The following is a 20,453-nucleotide window of genomic DNA, read 5'->3' as shown; positions in this document are numbered from 1 at the left end:
AAAGGTTACCAAATTTTCAAAAATTTACATACAGCATGAGGCCAAGGAAAACATTCCACAGACTGTCAATCTGCCAACTCTCATAAATGTTCTGTCAATTCTAAAATTATCCCTATTCTATCTTCTTTCCACAGGCTCAGGATTGTATACTCGAACTACTAACAGATACTCCACGTGGACTTCTCTAGGTGCATGCCAAACGGAACTCACCCGGCTGTCAAGTCTCGTCTTCTTCCTGTTTTTCTTCTCTCGGTGATTGGTACCCAGTTGTTTAAATCAGGGACAGAGGTATCGCATTTGACTCTTTTACTTCACATTCTTAATAATTAAGTATGGTGAAGGTGATCCTCATATCATCCTCAAATTAAGGTAGTTCATATATATATATGATTTATTTGTATACTGATTATTTTATCAATTTTTATTTTATATAGTGATTATTCTAAGTATGTTATTATAATCTCCATCTAGTTTCCTACAAAAGCCTCATACCTATTTCTCTACTAATTTATCAATTTCTAAAGTGTGTGGGAAGGCCTGGGGGGAAGACAGTCATGGAACCCAGGGGGTACACAAGATGATCCTTTTTCAGGATGAGAATACTGAAATTCTACCTGTTTGTTTATGTTATTTAAAAAATGTGTAATATATCCTTTATTTGTATTGTATATGAGGTTACACATAATTTATATACAAGTAGATATGTATTTATATATATTATGATACGCCCAAAAAGCATTCAATAATAAGTTAGTAATAAAAAGTATAACTGAATGGGTTTGGAAACCACTGCTCAAATTCATTATTCATACTTCAGTAAGAGTGACTCACCTAAAATGCAAAGGTGACTTCTTTCCTACTTAAAGCCCATCAGTGGGTCCCCACTGCTCTCAGGGATCCAAACAACAGCGGATTTAAAAATGTAACTTTGCATATGGAAAAAGAAAATCCAAAAGGGCAGAAATGGATAGCACTTTCAAAGCACGGTCCAACAGAAGTAATAACAACTTTAAGTACTTTGGTTTTGGTCCTTGAAGCAGGGGGATTCTTACAGTGCATCACAATCCACCACCCCTTATTTGGATTCCATGTTCACCAAGGGATGTTCTGGATATGACATGACTGCATATATAATTTATATACAGTGACCCAAGTATCCTCATATGCCCGACAACAGCATTAATCATAAAGGTTTCTTAAAAAGGAAGCATTATTTTGGGTTATAGATCAGTTTGAGAGTTCAGTTAAATTGGTCCATTCTCTAAACATAGTCTTGGTTCTAATAAAATCAGGTTTTAAGGACAAGAACCAAAATCTAAATCATGGTGATTTCACTGAGGTAAATGTCACGTACTGAGGGGTTCAAAGTGAAGAGAAAAGAGAAAAGAAAAAACAATGAAAAGGTGAAAAATGAATGGCATTTCTGTAACCTTGAAGTTACCCTGTACCTTTCTTTGAAACTACAGCAGACTCCATAAAAATTCAGTTACAATTACAACATTCTCCACTAATAGACTGCTAGACTCTTTATTAACATATGAGTAACTTATACAAAACTCTAGCTCCTCCACTGAGCCTGAGCCTTCCTCTGACTATTGTAGGAAATAATTAACTTATTATTTGTGACATTCCTTAGGTGCTTTTCTAGTGGGATACATATTGCTTAAAGACAGAAAATGGTCATTTGGCATCTTATTTGTTTTTTGTATCTAGAATCTTGTTACCCTGAGTTGAAAAAGACCTGTAATTTTATTTGCCTTATTTTTAAAGACACAATTTTTAAAGCAGGCAATAATAGGGATTGACTAAATAATAGAATAGAATATTAAATAGCATTCCTTGAGTTCTATTTCACTCTTCTTTCTACAACTGCAGTTTCCCTGTAAAAGTCCTTAATTCCTATTGCGCTCCCCCTCTTTTAATGAAATATGACTAAGTTACCTTTTCTTTAGAGAGAAAACTGGTTTATTTTGTATGCTAGAAAAACACATATCTCACTCACGGGAAAGGTAACAAAACCATTGATTGTCCTCTGTTTCTTATTAAAAGTGAAAGGAAAATACAGGAAACCAAAGAAGGTCCATACCACTTCCCCAGGAAATCAAAGGCAGAGTTACTAAAGTGAGCTTTAAATAGATCATTTTTTTCCATGGTAAGTGGGACAGTTTCTTACATTTTACCCTACTTTTATACAGGGATACACACAATTTTAGAAAACTTTTCATTTTTATTTTTTGGCTTCTGCATTTCTATGTAGTATGGAAACTCCATCATACAAAATTAAATATTTATTATATTATTTATAGAATGAATAATATATTCATGTCAAGTTGGGCAAGATTAAAAGTTTAAAGTGGTTAATTATTCCACAACATATACTATGTGCCAGACAGTTATGGGCCTTATTGGTAGATTTGAACTCTTTTAACCTTCATGACAACCCTAGATGGCAGGAATCATTGTCATTATTATCCACATTTTATAGATGAAGAAGAACCTGATGCACGGAGCAAGCAAGTAGGCTGCCCAAAGTCACAAAGCTAGCATGCGGGAGGGTGTATATTAGTCAGAACAACCCAGAAGGGAATTTCTGAACAAGACTTGACAAATTTTGGGATGGCAGAAAAGAAAGAAGAGGCAAGAAAAGCATTCCAGGGAGAACTCTGGGAACTGATGACTAAAAAAATAAATAAATAAAACCAATTTTTAGATAATAAAGCAGAGAATAAACATCATCCATTCATCCACCTATCCATCCAACTGTTCATACAATATGTTAACATTTATTAGTACCTACATTTTCCAGGAAATGTGCCAGGCTATGAGAGATAAAAATCAGTATGACATGGTTCCTGACCTCAAGAAAACTTCCCAGGCTATTGGGAAATGCAAACACAGCAGCATTCTTTGCAGTCTAGTATGACAGATGCAAGCACAATGACTGGCAGCAAGGAGCAGGGCTGTGCACCTCAGACCAGGTTGGTCAAGGGAAACTGCCGAAGGGGCAGCACTGGGTGGGGCATGGGTGACAGGCTTCCCAAGCAGTGGCTGCAAACTAGGGAAACACAGACACTGCTGTGTGAAGAAAAGAAGCATCTTAGGAAGTAAGTATACTTTGTTTCTTTGAGGATGAGCTGAGTTCAAAGAGATGAGGCTAGAAAAAACTATTCCTAAACCTTGTCAGGTAAATGAGATTTTAGACTTCAACCTAGAATCAATAATGACTTATAGAAGTATTTCAAGCAAAAATTAGAATGATTAGTCCAGCTTTTTAGAGAGCTCACTGGTCTCATTAAGAGAAACAACTGAATAGGTTGCTACTGAAGATAGGGAGACCTCTCAGAAAACTGTTGCAGAAATCCAGGGAAGAACTTGAATTTGAACTTGAAATTGAACAACAGAACTTAAAGTAAGGATGGGGAGGAGATGTATAAAAAGATTCATGAGTTAGAATCATGGTTCTTTCTGAATAACAATTTGGTTGGAAATGCATGTCTAAATCTCCTGAATGCCAAGAAGCACTGAGCAGGAGTGAGCCCAGGAACTGCTACCTGACTTGCTTAGAAAAATGTCACCTAAAGTCTAGTCACATTACTGGATATTTTCTTTTTAAACAGCTAGTAATACACTTCTTGAGCCTCCTGATGAAAGCTTCTGGATTATAAACTACTAATCCAGAGGGCAAACATTCAGTTTGGTATTGGTCTCAATTTGCAGATCTATTTAGACATATTTATTCAATTATGTCACTTCTCCTTTACTACTTATTTCTACTCTTTCTTGGTCCACAAACTAAGAAAGAAAAATAGGACTCAACTATTTAAACATTCAATGAATTTTCATAAAAATATAGCAGATGCAGAACTTACCACCCAGTTTATCATGACATATAATGTGTTACTGATCCTCTCGGGACTCCAGACAGGCAGAGCCTCTTGGTAGTTGGGCTGGGGTCCTGAGTAGAGAGGTGGGCCCTGCCATGGCTTCCAAAAGGTTGAGAAGCACAGAAATGAAGCCTATGACACCTAAAGATTTTTGTCTGCTGCTTCTTTTCATGATGTCTGAAACCTAAAATTGGTCATCAGAACAGTAGCTTTCCCTCAATTCTAATCCAATACTAATGTTTGTTCTTGCTGACAATTTCTTTTGGGAAAAAAGTGACAATTACACTTAAGCTAAAAGCTACTTTATTAAAATCATAATCTGCTTCACTGTTTTTAGAACTAACCTCTCAATGGTTGTTTTTGGGAACAATACAGCCTTCAAGTTTAAAGGCACAGTTCGGCCAAATGAAAGCATTCTCACATGGCCTCAATGTGTAGCAAGATAAATGACAGGATTGCTTCTGTGTAAGAACTAAGTTATGTGAAAATATAAACCAGTATTAGAACATAAGGAAGATGAAATAATTCAATCTTTTGAAATGCTATGTCATTCATTCATTTACTCATTCATTCAATAAAATATTATGGAACTGTAAGCCGAAACCCACAAAGAATATAAAAATGGTTTCTCCAATGATCTAATAAAGAATCATTAATTTTGATGACTACAGAAATATGTCTGAGTTCCAAGAGGATCTTTAAATTTGGCTCTCATCCCAAAAGTAAAAATTTTATAGAAAAATTAAACAGTTTTCTCAAGTGAAGACAGAAGACCAAGGTACAAAGATTTAGGAGGTAGGGAGAGTATTTAACCAGTATGTCAAGAATCCCACATTTGATTTAGTAGTGATTTCACTCATATAGCAGTTGGACAGGAATTTCAGCCCCTCGATGTCTATGGTTATAAATAAAGGGAAATAAAGATGCCTCAAATGCATAATTCCTTGTGGCTTAAGGTGGCAGCAAAACAAACTCCTCTCTTAAAAAACATGTAAGTAATCTCTACATTTGTTACTGACCTTTCGACAAGCAGAGAATTTTATAACTCACCATAATTTTCAGTTTTCAAAAAGAAACACCATAATTTGTCCTACACAGTCCTTTTTAATTTTAAGATAAAATTTATCTTGAAAATTACTAACTGTTTGCATTAGGCTCATGGTGTTAATAAATGAGCTGTAACTTCAAGAAATCCTGCAGTTCTTACTCCCAGAAGTTGGTAATACCTCTCTGCTCTCTACTATTTATAAATATTTAACTAGAATACCTTTGAATGTTTTAATTTGGATGGGGATGAACCTTTTCTTTTTAAACTCCTCATTTTTGAAAGAATATAGGAACATTACAAAAGCTAGATCTGTGGAACACAGAATGTCCATGTTAATGACAGTAATGGTATTTCCTCCTATAGGGACTAAACATAACTCAGAACACATTTTATTTAAGAAGTGGAAAAAAGGCTTTAATATATTCAAAGCCAAAAATTATGTATCTAATAAAATGTGCACTGCTCTGTGTAAGTATATTCTAATCATGGTGTAAACTGTAAACATAGCACTTCATAAAGAAAAAAAAAAGGAAACTCAATGTTACAGTTAATGCACCAGCAACAGAGGAATAATACCATCAGAAGTATACACCAATATTTTTTACATCTCATTTCACCAGTTAATGTGTAAATAAAGACTATTAAGTAGAGAATGAAAGCAAAAATCTATGTGTAAGCAATCATTTTTCCTTTTTAATACTCAGCCAAGGTTCTGCCTGCATTCAAGAACATTCTGAGGGTGCTCACCTGAATTTGTGCTTGGGCAAAGGATATTTTTATCTAGCTATTTTGTGATATAATGCAACTTGTGAGAACATTATCCTCACTTCTGCATCTTATTTACACACGTATACTCTCTGTGCATTGGTATAAAGAAAGCCTGAATTGGGATGCTAAGGCCTCCTTCTACCCTCAATTTCAGATTTTAACCAAGCTAACATGCTACCTCCTCTAAGCAGTCTGCAGTCCTGAAGCAACTACTCCCCTCTCTGACTTGACAGAGCAACTTATTTATGCCATTTCTTAAGTATCTATCCCTTTCTGCCTTTAATTTTTGTATAGTGTCTTATGTGTATACTCAGTTATAAAGTTATGAACTGCTCATGTATAGAGAGTCTATCTTATATACCTTTGCTCATTGTAGCAGACTAATTCAATGAATGCTCAAACAAATAGATTTTGTAAAGCTGATAGTCCCCTTGCAATAAAATCAAACAATTCTCTTGGTGGTGTATAGTTTTGGTGGCTAAATAGAAAATTAGCCAAAAGTTAGCAATCAAAACATTTTCCAAGAAAATTCAAGTACATTCTCAAAATATGCAAGGAAGATCTATACCATATGGAACTGGAAGCAGGACTAGCTCATTCTTCAAAGACGGATCCAAACTATAATGACTGGTACTTACTTGTCTCCAAAAAATTTCCTCCAGAATTCAGCAGCATCTGCTTTGGTAATACGAAAGTTATCTCCCTGGAATTGCCCATTGGGAAAGATTGCTTTGATTTCTGCCAGCATATGACTGAAGATAAGGGACAGTTTCGTGAGATTTCGTCTGTAGACAGAGGGGGGGAAAAAAGGAAAGCAAGTAAATAAGTAAATATTTAAACATATATGAAGGTAAATTTTAATAGGTATATATATATTACAAAAAATAAACATGGAAGATAGAGTAACTGTTTCCACAGCGGGGAGTAAGGAAAGATTTGTTATTAGAGGAGAGAATGTAGGAAGATTAAGTAGTTGTTTGACAGATGAAAGATGTGGAGTGGAGACAAGGGCAAGAAAGGAAAATAAAGAGAATGTGTTTTGGATAGTAGGAGCAGATTGTATAAAGGATAGAGGTATGGAGTAGAACTTTTTGTATAAAATCTAGGTTTAGCATGGCTAGGGAAGAGCAGGTGACTTAAGAAAATCATAGGATAAGAGAGTCTGATGGGATACGACATAAAATAAACAATGAACAAAATTTTTGCCTAATACATTTTCCATTTCTGCCAAAAAATCAGAGTTTCTGATGATGGGTTCTAGAAAAATGCATATTTTAGAAGTTCCTGAAGCAATTTTAATCTATGACCCTTGGTAAGAGCTTTTGCTATAAGGAATGGGGAGCCAAATGGATTTAAAGGACTAAAGACATGATCAAATCTCTGTTTTAGACAGATAAAGTTATAGTAGTATGAAAAAATGGTTTGGAAGGGAGGGAAATGCAGGTGTCATCTCAATTCAAATTTCTACGTTAAGTTCTGGGGATTCTGACATGACTCAAAATATGACTCACACTTCAAAATAATAGTATCATTTGCATTCCCTCCTACCATTTCATAAATTTACAATATTAATTATGTTTTCAGCTCAGAACTGATGGCAAAATAGCAATTGGAACACAAAATACTAAAGAGCTATTCAGGTTTGAACTGACCTTGCTTCCTTTATATGCCTATTTATTCAAAATCACCAGAACTCAATAAGTACATATACAGTATCTTTCCATTTTGACACTTTAGCTGCTTCTATGTGTGTTGAGGGGTCAGGGTGTTGCGTAGGGAGGAGACAACTGCTTTAGAACTAAAAGTAAACATAGAGGAAAATTATCAGAGAAAGCCATCAAATCTGAAACGCATGTAAAACCATACAATGTTTCGACAGGTTTTTGTGGTTGTGGTTTTTTGCTTCAATTTAATCACAAACCTATGTTTATTAGCTCTCAAATAACATGCAAAAAAACATGTTAGGGTACCAAAGAGATTATATTATACAATGTGCACCTGTCACATTATATAAAGTCAATGGGTGCCAGTCTTTCAAAAGAAACATGTAACCTCTAAGATAATACAGAATAAATGAAGGTTCTGGTCATAAGAAATGGGGAAAGTAGTAATGAAAAGAAAGCAATAAAGCAATCTGTATCTCAACAAATTCATCCCAGCTGGAACACCCAAAATGTCCCAATATCCATAGCCTTTATTATTTATAAGATGATTTATAGAAAAAGAGGGGTCAGAACTTGGGCCTTACTTCAGTGCTTGACCGGCAACCATAAACAATCTGAAAAATCATTACGGTTTATATCTAATCTTCCATCAATTTCTTAGATTCAGCCACACTTCCACACAACTCAGCCTAATTCAAATGTAAAACTTTTTAAATGTGTCGAATCTTTTGATCTTGTTTATGTCAACACAGCCTCATTTAGATGATGGTAGATATAAGAAATTAAGTCTTAGGAAATGAGAAGTCTTAGGAAATATCAAAGGAAAAAACTGTGGCCAATACAAACTGCAACTGACTTTTGAAATCTGAGTTTAAGGAAAAGCATAAAGTCACTTTTGAAAATCTGCAATGAATTAATTTTTATAATTAGGCAAATGATTAATTTTCCACCAAAATTCCAACTGATACATACAGAAGAAAAAAGAAAAATCAAGATGGCTATAATTAGGGTAAAGGAACTGTTCCTTATTTGCTGAATTGGTTGCTCTCCATCTCCTTGTTTCTTTGTTCTTTAATCATATCCAAATGTTTTTCATTTTTATTTGTTAGATCTAAAGTCTGAAGCAAAATGCCAATAATTACCCTTCTCGGGTAATTTTGATCCACTGGCAACATAGGCACTTAACTTTAAAACAGAAATAGTAGGATTTTATTTTTATAGTTTATAGTCTAGAAAGTCTAGTAATCACTAGTACCTACATAATCAATCACTGTTTACTTAAAAATGTGTGCATAGTTCAATTTCCTTGTTCCTTCAGGTGGATCACCACATATTCATGTGACTTTTTGCATAAACTAAGGCAATGAAAGGATATTGTGCCTATTAAAGAAACTCAAATTCAAGTTGTTTAAAAATGTGAATGCAATAGTTTCATGTTACCTTATTTTGCACATACATCAGAATATATAATTTTACATCTACTTTTAAGTATATACACACACCACAAATATGTAAATGATGATTTTGGAAATCTATTACTTAAAGAGATTAAAAGCTGCAATCCACAGGAAGATATGAAAATCCCCAGCTAATCCTACTATCTGATGTCATTTAAGTTTATTATCACAGTAAGTAGGTTTTGTCTTTTATATGATTACGCAGTAGTTTTTTTTGTTCACTATATCCTTGCTATACATTATGTGCTTTAACTTCACACACTGCTCTGAACCCTGAGATACTCATTTTTATTTTTAAATAGCCTCCAGCTTTCAAAGTAAAATCCCAGAATACAATCATTTCAAACCATCTAAACACAGAGGAAGAAAGGCAACAACTATACATCTTCTTTGCAGATGAAATGTTTTTCTTATTATGAAATTTGTCCATACTTAGCCAATTTTCTCTGGGACCACTTTATTGTCCCTCATCATAAGACGAAAACTGATGACTATTTAATAAAGTACTTGATGCTACTAAATAAGAGAAGGTTCTATCACTAAAACTCCCTTATCTAAAACAACTAAACAAATTAAAAGTTTGTCCACAAAGAAGACTCAATAATCTTGTAGATGTAACTAATTTTACAAGAAATTCTGCAACACCTTCTTTCATATGAAAGAGATGCTTTATTTTGACTAATTACCACAATGTATGTCCCATTAACCATCACAAACTAAACCATTAAAAAAAAAGTTGTGCGAATTTGGTTTAAGACATAACTTTGTAATAAAAGTATTCTGAAATTCCAGATAATCAAAAAGTAGCTTCCAAATGGCAATATTGGGTAAAGCAGTGAAATGTTAATATTCAAGAAGCCTTGAAGAAGAGCTTCCTTAGGAAGCTCGAGAGACGCAAAGACGCAAAGCAGAGGGGAAGAAAAGGAGGAGAGCTGCCAAGGTCAAGAATACCACCTATGAAGCAAGGCACCTCTGTTTATCCTGGATTTAGTGACCTAATACTGCATTTCTTTAAAATGGCATGAATCAAATTCTCCAAAAGCCAAGTGAAATTACCGCACAGAATGTGAGGTTGAAACAGAACAAATTAGCACAATTGTTGGAATGATGGTGTCCTACTGTTTATAATTACATCTTAGTAATTTAAGGTGCCTACAGCCAACATCATAAGGAGATTGGAGGTAAAGAGGTTGATGTAGGATGACACAACTCTAGCCGTAATAAATTTATCACACAGTATGGGAGAAAGAGACATGAACAGATTATTATGATACAATATCGTGGGGGCAATGCACCAACTATAGCCATCTAGATGTGATTAATTAAATGTGAAACATAAGTAAAAAGTATATCAAGATTCGATTAGGGGCCTCCACTAATGGGAGACACACAGAAAATTGTTGGGACCTTTTGCCTCTTTTAGGCATGTGAGGGCCGCAGACTGGAGGTTTCCATGCTCCCTCATTACTTCCGCGTTCGTGGCCTAACTAGCTTCCCGCACACGCGCTCTTGGCCCTAACTCCGCCTCCCCACCTAACCCAAAACCTGCCTAAAGACCCTAGTGACAGATGAGATAATCAATTCCCATTGGTTTCTGTTACTTCCTTATCTTCCCCTATATAACTAAGCCTCTGATGGAATAAAGCCGAGTTTTGTTGCACCCTTGAGGCTGTCATGTCTCCTGGCTTGGTGTGGTTTCGTTTTTCCCCGGATCTCAGGGGAGGGTATCCAAGCCGCTGACACTTGCTCTCTCGCTCAGCCCCGGGGATAACAGGCTGCTCCTGCTTGTCCCCCCACCTTCTTGTTGCTGAAGATCAACAGAAAATGTAATTAATTAGATTGCATGTAGTCCTTGCATTTTCTCCAGTCAAGAAACAGCTATGTCATAAATCAAGGAAAAAATATAAAGCTTTGAAAGCTGATTTAGTGAAAAACTTTAAAAGACACTCTGTATTAGTGAGGTCTAATATTTGAAAATGTACTACTTTTGGTAGAAGAAATGGGAGACCATTTTTTTATCCAAAAACCATTAACAATTCAATTCTCACATTTAAAAACTAGAACATACATGCTCTTATTATTTACAGGGTAAAACAAATTCAACATAAAAAGAAACAGGACATAAAGAATATAAACAATGGCACTTAAAATGCGACTCTGTCCAGTTAAAGAGCAATTTCCATTTGCTGTATTTCTGATGTAGTGCCCTCTAAGATGGGTTTAAAGAGTTACTTCTCATTCTTTTTGATCTTGGGATTTGGATTCCTAAGAAAATGAGGAGACCAGGCTGATGTAAAACCACTGCCTTTCACATCTCCCTCTTAGGAACAAAGACTATAATTAAGATGGATCCTGAGAGTCTTAAATAAAATTGGATTTTACCCATTACCCTTGCCCAAATGCTTTAACGTTTTCAATATTTCTAAGGGAGTATAAGGCAAATCTTAAAAACTCCAAATACAAATGAAGTCTCAGAATCTACCCCAAATCGTAAGAGAAGTAAAGAGTGTGCACAGAAATAATTTAAGCTGAGACGTAGGCAATATGATGATTTTTTAAGCTGCTCCATGTTACTTCTTAGAAATCGAACAGCTCACTTAAAAAGGAATTTAGCAAACAATGTCAGTCCAAAACTGCACTAAAATAGATAACCAAGGAAGGTCTCTTTTCTTTGTTAAAGAATTTATCACCGACCACTAACATGAGTAGGGAGGCCAAGACCAAAATTATGGCTGGGAAAGATGAACCCTGGGCATCTTCTGATCTCTCTGGAGTATATTTTTCAATGTGTTAAGTGCTAAGGTCTATTAAGAGCAAGAAGCTCTTCCTCAAAATAAGAATGCTGTTTTCAGGATAAATGTATTGGCTATCCAAAACAGTTTTAAATGCATAATTTATAAATGCTTTACTTAAATATAACTCAAACATGAAATATGCCTATCATGTTCTAATGCAATATTGTTTGACAAGTTATCAAGAGATACTCAAAAGATATTCTGCTTAATTTCTCAACTATCCTATATTAAGGAGTTTGGCCTTGAAGTTTGGTAGTACTGAGTTTATATCCTTACTCTGCTGGTAGTTGTGAATAAGTTACTTAATCTCTCTCTGAATCAATTTCCTCACCCCTAAAAATGTTAAATAATGCCTGTCTCACTGAGTTGTTGTGAGGTATAGGTAAGGCCTGTAAGAGCCTAATCCATCTCATTTTAAAAACACTTAATGCATAAAAACATTCAATTGATTCTACCTATCATTTCTGTTTAAAAGTAGACATATTACAGTAGTCTTCTTTTTCCTGTGATTGTCCACTAAACTGATGGCCACCTTAATAAAGTTAAAAGTTATCATCTCACTTAAGAGCATCGACTGCCATGGTGGCCTTTTATAATTCCACAGCAAGCAATGAACAAGTATTTGATTCATCCATTCAGTCATTTATTCCATGTGTGTTGATTGACTATTATATACTAGATATGGTCTAGGCACTGACAGTACAAATATGAAGATGACACAATCTTACTCTTAAGGCATTTAAAGGGCACAGAAATCTCCAAAGGTACAAAACAAGCTAGTATGAATAAAGCTGAGATAAACAGAACAAAGGCGGTAATCAGTGAGAACAAACAGAAGCGTTTACAATTTCTGGGGTGCTGCAGTTCTGACCAGAACATGGCCCTGCAATGGGAAGGTGCAGCAGGGCAAAGGTGAATTTGGCAAGGAATTAGCTAACTCCAAAGTGAAATGGGGTCATTCACATGGATTTTGAAGTTTCCTATGATTATGACAGGAGATTGTGTGAAGATAAGGACTACAATAATCCTATGTGAATATGTTTAATAAATCTTCCCAAATAATTTTTTAAAGTGTTATTTTAACTTACAGCAATACCAAAGTTGGATTAACAACACCCCTTTGTGATTTCAACAAATAGTTTTATATAGAAAATTTATTATGAGAACCTACTATACAGTATTATATGATCACAGGTACTTTCATCTGGTTAAAAAGCTAAACAGTATCTACTTCAATAAAGAAAACTCTTCTGTCTTTAGTATTGGATTTCTTTTGATTAAACATCATCTGTAATAAGTATCACTTTGTAAAATAAATCTTAAAAAATGTAGACCAGTCTGTCACTTGAGAGAAAAGAAAAAAGTCCAGTGTTACACATTTCTTTTTACTTAAGATAAATACAAGAAAAGTTTTATGAACTGAGCAGAAAGTCATCATTGTATAAGATCCATATAGAAGCAACCAGAACATAGCTTTCTTTTCTTTGTTGGATTTTCTTTGTCAGGTTACCTTTAAAAAGAAACAATTAAGATGTTCAAACTATGCTTTTATGACCTGGGGTTCTTTGATAAAAGAAGTGTCTCATCAACAAACAAAACAAAATTGACCTTGAAGCAATAACATTTTTAACCTACAAGCACTTTTTGTTCTTTGCAATTCCCAGTAGACCAACTTAAAAAACAAAAAAAGTATAGTGAAGTAACAATCTGAATTATGTCAATTAGTATTATTGTTTCTAATGGAAAATTATTAATTTTCTTTTACTTGTTTCATTCCCTACTCCACTATTTTTATTTTTAATCACCTTTGACACTTCAAGGATGTCTTTTGTTTTGTTTTTATGCAATAGAATACAGTTTAAATTTCTCTGAAATGGTATTTTCTTCAAGGCTTCTTTCTGCCCATGGGACCAAGCTGCCATCCCACGATTTCCCACACTTCCTCTTGTGCTCCCTCAAGTTATTCGAATAGTCTCCTGTTTTTCTTGATCCACACCTTGGTTTAATGATCCATCTCTTCCTCCTCTTTGATACAAAGTTCCTATGCTTCAGCCTGTTGAACTTTCACCTGCACCCGTTTTAAGTCAAATACTCTTACAATATGTTTTTCATACCTTTCCAGATGTGATCTATCAAGCTATTAAATGCCACACCACTTCTGCCACTTCACGTTACCTGCTACAGCACAACGGATTCTCTGAAGATCATAATTGTTATTTATATATATATTGCATTTCACTTTTATCAGAGCAAAAGTGTTTGTTGAAGAAAAGTCTTACAATACCCACAACAGCTTCTTACACATAATATATATCTACTAAATGTTAATCTTAAGTACCATTAAAATATTCAAAGAACTGTAAATATGAAAGGATTTCCTAACCTCAAAGCTGCTAATGAGCAGCCAGGAGTATACAAAAAACAGATTAAAGAAACACTTCACAGTAGGACATCAACTTTCTAAACTTTGATGAAAAGGAATTTTACCAAAAGCTGCTTTCATAGAAAATTCAAAACCTAGGGTTTGACTCTAAATTATAAAAAATAAAACAACTTTGCTCTGTGAGTTCTAAGATCTTTTTTCACTCCCTATCTTTTTCTAAGATTTCCTTTGTAAATGGCAAAATATAATATCAGCAAGCTAAAGGAAATTAATGCTATTCTCCCATGTGCAGTTTCCAGAACCTCAAGTAAATTGAGCATATCTGTCATATTTTCTGAAGAAGTATAAAGTAGTTTCCCATCATGCTACCTTTTCCCTGACAGTTACTTCCTCTTTTGGTTCTGGAATTTTCCTTATTGATACCTTTGTCCCACTTCAACTCTGCTCTCTTGGAGTAGAGCCAGTGAAAAAAAAAATGAACCAAAAAAAATGAACCACAGATAGTAAAAAGCTCTCATCTCTCTGGTGCTCATGTTGTACATTACTGAAAGAAAATTAAAATCATGAGATTTATTCCAACTCTTCCCATGGGGTTAAAATTACCTTTATTCAAATGATTAGGGAAAATAAAAAAATAAAAACAATTTTGCCAAGAATTCTCATTTATTTTTGGTATAGTCACTTCACACTTTGTTTTTATGTGCACACACATAAAAACAAAGTGTGAAGTGAAAAAAGCTAAATCGTATCCCCAGTGGTTTAAGTTTGATGATAAAGTTAAATATCACAACATAGATAAATAGAAAACGATTTAGGATATACACAAGAGATATAAATAATAATTGCTAGATAGTTTATAAATGGCTTTTCCTTTTTCTTTCTTTCTTTAAATTTTCCTATTTTCAAGAAGAGACAAAAAATGCCACTAAAAAGCCATTACACTGGTTTCCTCAAGCACATATGCAGTGAGCCTGCCAGAGGGCGGCTACACTTAACACCCCCTGCAATGGCCCCAGCCCTGGACAGGCCCCACCGGCATCCGGGCTGCTTTGGCTTTTAGGTGAAGAAGGCGCCTCTGGTGGAGTCACACCGATCTTTTACTTGACCACTGATTGCCAGTTTTCCAAAAAGCATTACCCTTCTGCAACAGTACATTCGCCAAAGGTCCACTGGTATTTTTCAAATCATTCCCTAAAAGGACTCGATGATAATTTTTTAGAATATAAACAATAAACACAAGGGTCAAATAGTCCAGTAACTGCTAAAAAGGATCAGAAGTCATCTCATTCTGTTTAAGTCTCATTATCCTTAAATCTAGCTAGTAATAGTCTCCCAAACACCACAATATAAACTGAATTATTTTTAGGAGCAAGAAAGTTCCTGATAGCTATTCAGATAAATTAGCATGTCGCATGGGTCCTCTGTCATACAGCATCATAAAAGAAATCTATAGCTACACCTGAAAAATACATATGAGTAGAGGACTCACTAATCCACGTTTTCTTCAGCTTGCCAGGTACTTTAGCCTTCCAGAGAAATACTGGAGGTTTTTAAGCAATGACAGTATATCAAGACTTTTTTCTTTCAAAATGAAAGCCAAAAGGGTAAAGTAATCATAGAAAAACATGGCTGTAATAGTTGTTCGCTGTACAATTTCCCTGGACCACTATAAACTTCTTAAACTCTCTAAATAGAGCAACAACTACAGTTTTTTTTGTTTTTTTATTTAAAAAGGTCTAAGATTTTCTTAAACTGGAAAAAATTAAACTGGATGTAACTTTTCTGTAGTTGAGTGGTGTTGACAAGACTGCCTAGATGCATGGTTTCTATACCGCCAATAACAAGCCTCACTACGGAGATACTGGGAGACAGTGGAGGAAAACATACCACTGGTAGCATGGGCTTCAAGACATGTGCCTTCTCATGACACCATTATAGGAAACGGAGTCGAAAGCTTCTCATGTAAAGCTTTTTCCTGTATAAAATGAGGTGATTGTGGTATCTAATTTCTGAGGTTCCCATAACATTCTACAGGGCTATAGTCGTTTTCATTCCTGTAACGGAGTGCAGAGAGCATCAAGAGTCAGAAAAAAGAACTAATGACACTTAACCTGACTGCCTAGAGCGAGAGCCACCCAGTCTTTCCTTGTGTAAATTACCCGAGGCTTCTGAGAAATGCGCCTACCCTAAGTTAGATAACTAGAAGTAGGCAACAGCCTGGGAACGCCTGGGGATGTAACCCGTGATAAGTCACATAGACATGCTTAGGTAAGCAAGAGATAACAATTGAAGCGGGCAGGCAACTGGCGCGTTCCCTAAAAAGGTTACAATGTTTCCCATTGGTTACAATATAGAGTGTGTTTTAAACCTATTAGTTGTAAAACTGCGCGGGCTTTGGTGTAACAGCTGTGAAGATCCTATATAATCAGTACCCAAAGTTGCTTCGGAGTTGGCAGCTCGGACTCGGCCTGCGTGTCAGGGGAGGTGCTGTCGACCCCAGCTTGCAGGCTGAATAAAGACTTTGCTTAGATTTTCATCTCCGTGTCCATGTGTCTTGTTCTCTGGGAAACCCCAGAGTCCTAGACCCTAACAATTCCAGCCAGTAAGAGGTCACTAGATAGATTTGGCACTAAAAAGCCTATATGGTTTAGGAAAAAATTGAATCCATTTTATTACCTGAGATTAATACAGAAGTACAGGGTGCTATAAACATTTTCAATGTACAGACTTTCCTCAGGATGCCTCAGTCTGAGATTGAAGAAATCCTGAAACCAGGATACAAAACTTTAATTTAGAAAATTGAAATTATAGTAAGTATAATAATTCATTAATATATTTGGAGGCCTTTTTATTTTGTTCTTTACTATAATAGGCATCTCTGACATTTCTTTTTTCCTTTTTTCAACAAGAAAAATACTTGAATACTGGCTTTCAAAATAAAGAAAACCACAAAGCTAGCAGAAATAAAAATAAATAAATAATAAAAAGCTATTTAAAAGCTCTGTGTTTCATGTTAAAGAACAGTAAATGCTAGAATACTGAAACCATATGAATAATGTAGACTACAACAGAGTATGCCACTGGGAAACTTATGGTTTAAAAATTTGATTTTATTTATTTGTTGTTGGTAAATTTGCTAATATATATAGTAAGCATAGGATAATAACAGGTTTAAGAATTTTAACTTTCATCTCAACCAAGAGTTTAGAAAAATCTAAATTTACCACATGAAGGCTAATCAATAATATGAATCAAATCCCTTTATTATCTCAGTCTGACTGCAAATGGAATTACCCCCACATCAATAAAACCACCCTCAGATACTGGCTTTGGAGTAGAAAGACAAATACTTATCTGTTTATACCCTGAAGGCAATAGTTACAATAGTTAAAAGCTCCAGCTCTACAGCCAAATTAATCTAAACTCCAGCTTAAACCACTCAGTAACTGAAAGACCTTGTATACTTAGTTAACCCCTCTAGGCCTTAGTTTCCTCATTTCTAAAATATGAATTCTAACAGTACTTTTTTCACAAGATTTGTGGAGGATTACTGAAGGCCCAATTCTCTGCCACTCTTTCCACCACAGAGTGGAGTCTATTTCTTGTCCCCTTGTACCTGGGCTTGGTTGTGCCCTGCTTTGATCAATAAAATATAGCAGAAATGACACTATACATTCTGAGGCTAGGCCTAAGAGCTCTGCAGTGTCTGCCTTTGCATCTTGAAAACAGCTCTTGGAATTCAGCCACCATACTATGAGGAAGCCCAGTCACACAAGCCCCAGTGAGTCCCCAGCTGCAAGGTGGAAACAATGCTAGGCCTAAGGCCACTGGACCTTCCAGTAGAGCCACTACCCTGGCCAGCACCACATGAAGAAGTTAATCCACAGAATCATAACAAACAGTAATTGTTGAATTAAGCCACTAAGTTTTGTAGTGGTTTGTTACACAGCAGTAAATAACTGGCTTAAAAACAGATACACAGCAAGCATTTGACAGATGTTAATCATTACTACTAGTACTATTAGTGCTATCCACTTACTACTATTATCATTATTGTCATTAATGATAGCAGTTGAAAGAATAGGACCCTCTTCTATCAATATGAATAAGTAAATAACCTGTGGATAAAAAAGTCAAACACATAATTTAAAAGTTGTACTCCTACCTAAGAAAGTAATTTTACATTGGAAATTACAAGATTTATGTTGTCTGTATTTTCCCTGATTCTAAAACAAACCAATGACGAGAGGTTTTTAGAAGAAGTCTGGATAATACTAATTAGAAAGCAGTCCATTCAGAGTTGGATCAGAAGGAATTTACTACAGTTAATTTCCAAAACATACTTCTTCAGATAACCACACAATGAACTGAACTGTGGAAATATCATTAGGGTAATCCACTGACTTACAGTGACAAAAGACTTGATTTCTACAAGTCTTAAATGTTCAAAGGTAGTGAATTTCCTTAATATCATCTGTATGTAAAATGAAAGCAAAGGCATGGGATGTTTATAGACTATACAGCAGTCTTTTAATTGGGCTGCCATTTAAATCACATATGTTCTGAAGACAATTTAACATAACCAGATTTGACATATGTCTAGATAAGCAATCACTCTGGAGTTTGACTTTTCTAGTTCTATTCATGGGGGTATCTGTTTAAAAGTCAACCACTATTAATAATCCCTTATCAACAGTGAAGTATAAGCACTGATTTTTTTCTTTTAAGCATAATTCATTTGACTCCCAGCTGAACCTAAACCATCACTATAAAAATCTGGAGAAGACATTCAAAAATATTGCTGTGCAGATCATTGTACCTGTCTGCCATATAAATGCTTTTAGTGAAATAGTTATTCAATAGCTGTATTGCTATTCCCAACGCCTTTAAGATTTATACACTAAGCATGAGAATCAATCAGTATAACTCTCCTGGAGCTAACTACAATTTAAAACATAATATGAATAAGAACATTCAAATATTTTAAAAGAAGAAGCCATTTTTAATATTTCAGTTAAACATTAGAATGATGGGAAGAAGACCACGTATTTACTCATAAAAATTTTATTTCCTGCTTAATTATTTCCTGATTAATTGAATATTTCTTTAGGAATCAAATATTAAGAGAAAAGCTACATATGACCTACAAAGATATGGCTGTAAAAGCTGCACCTGTCACCCTTTTCATTTTCTGGCCTACCTTTCCCAGGATCCAACATGCTACTTCTCAGTCTGAAAGTCTAGCTTATTGCACAAATGTCAGTTCTCCCTGTTTTTTAGAATAATTTCATATGCACAGAAATTATGATCTACATAAATGGAATTCCAGGGATGTTAAGATAAAGTTTATTGAACTCTAATTTTTTTTTTTGAGGCTCTGCTATGATGTGCTATGACCTGCTAGGCAACAGGGATAATAAGATGAAAACCAGCTATGTGCCTGGCCTTCTGGGAGTTTATAATCCAAGTGGAAAATTATATAGGAAAACACACATTAAAATACAGTGCAATTATATAGTTGAAGTACATTCAATGTGCTTCAGGAATTCAGGAGCTAAAGGGAGAAAGTACTTAGTTCTGGGCCTCTTAGAAAGGATTGTGAGAGGCAGGAGAAAAGGGAATAACATTGCAGATAAAGGCAACAAGCCTGCTAGAAAAAGCCTGTGGGTGTAGAGCAGTTGGCAACATGACAGATTGCAGTGTCAGAAGTGACTGGTGTTCAGAGAAGGGCTGATGGGGTAGCAAGACCATGCTATAGATATTAAACCATTTTCCTTCTCCAGGCCTGCTCATTCTACCACCCAGGCCCACCTCTACCTGGGCTGCTCAAGGATGCAGGAGTCTACATATTCAGTCATGATTCTACCAGGGAGGACTGCATCTAGGTTGAGTTTGAAAAAGAAAACCACTTTCCATAAAATGTATCACAAGGTACAATTTAATGACTAGGAATAGTTAGATCTTCATCCATACTTAAAGTTTTTGTTCAAGATTTCTCTTTTGTAAGATAATAATTGAATTTTGAGTGTTTCTTCCTTGTGTTCTGAATGGAATATAATCTACATTTAAAAAATTGAGAAAACAAGCATAAGAAAAGAAGAGTACACAGAGAGGAACACACCAGCAGCCTGTCAGGAGCAGATGTTCCACTCTGGCAGACTTTCAGCCCCTGGTGTATTACCATTTGAAACAGTCCCACATCACACTGCTGATGCACATCTGAAAGGATTTGTTTCCATTTCAAAATACCACAGTAATTCCCTCACTTCCAGAAATGATTCACCCATTAAATATTCAGTGTAGTAAAGAAATGTATCCTTTTTCTGTAATCTAAAATAGAACACTGGGCTGAATATGGCCAACCCCAAACACAATATTATCAATAGCCAATCAAATACCCTGCCTCTGGGTGACACTCCCACAGAATTCTCTGGGTAGGGAGACTCTGCCAAAG

The 20,453-nt window shown here is 35.2% G+C and overlaps 1 protein-coding gene across 7 annotated transcripts in view; it reads right to left on the bottom strand.

Moving 5' to 3' along the window:
- The window catches only part of CBLB (Cbl proto-oncogene B), a 207,779-nt gene that overhangs the window by 107,634 nt on the left and 79,692 nt on the right, over positions 1-20,453 (bottom strand). For 5 of the 7 annotated variants that reach the window (XM_036998645.2, XM_036998649.2, XM_073231708.1 and 2 more), the window contains exon 4: positions 6,339-6,485. In XM_036998645.2, coding sequence (XP_036854540.2) covers positions 6,339-6,485 — 147 coding nt within the window. Of the gene's footprint in view, positions 1-6,338; positions 6,486-7,352; positions 9,580-16,675; positions 16,765-20,453 lie in introns of those variants that run through there. The other 2 variants (XM_036998650.2, XM_073231707.1) reach the window with 2 other exon arrangements.

Source organism: Manis javanica, chromosome 3 (assembly GCF_040802235.1).
Source record: "Manis javanica isolate MJ-LG chromosome 3, MJ_LKY, whole genome shotgun sequence".
NCBI classification, from domain to species: domain Eukaryota; kingdom Metazoa; phylum Chordata; class Mammalia; order Pholidota; family Manidae; genus Manis; species Manis javanica.
The sequence above is the reverse complement of the archived record's forward strand: the minus strand, read 5'-3'. Positions and strand labels throughout refer to the sequence as shown.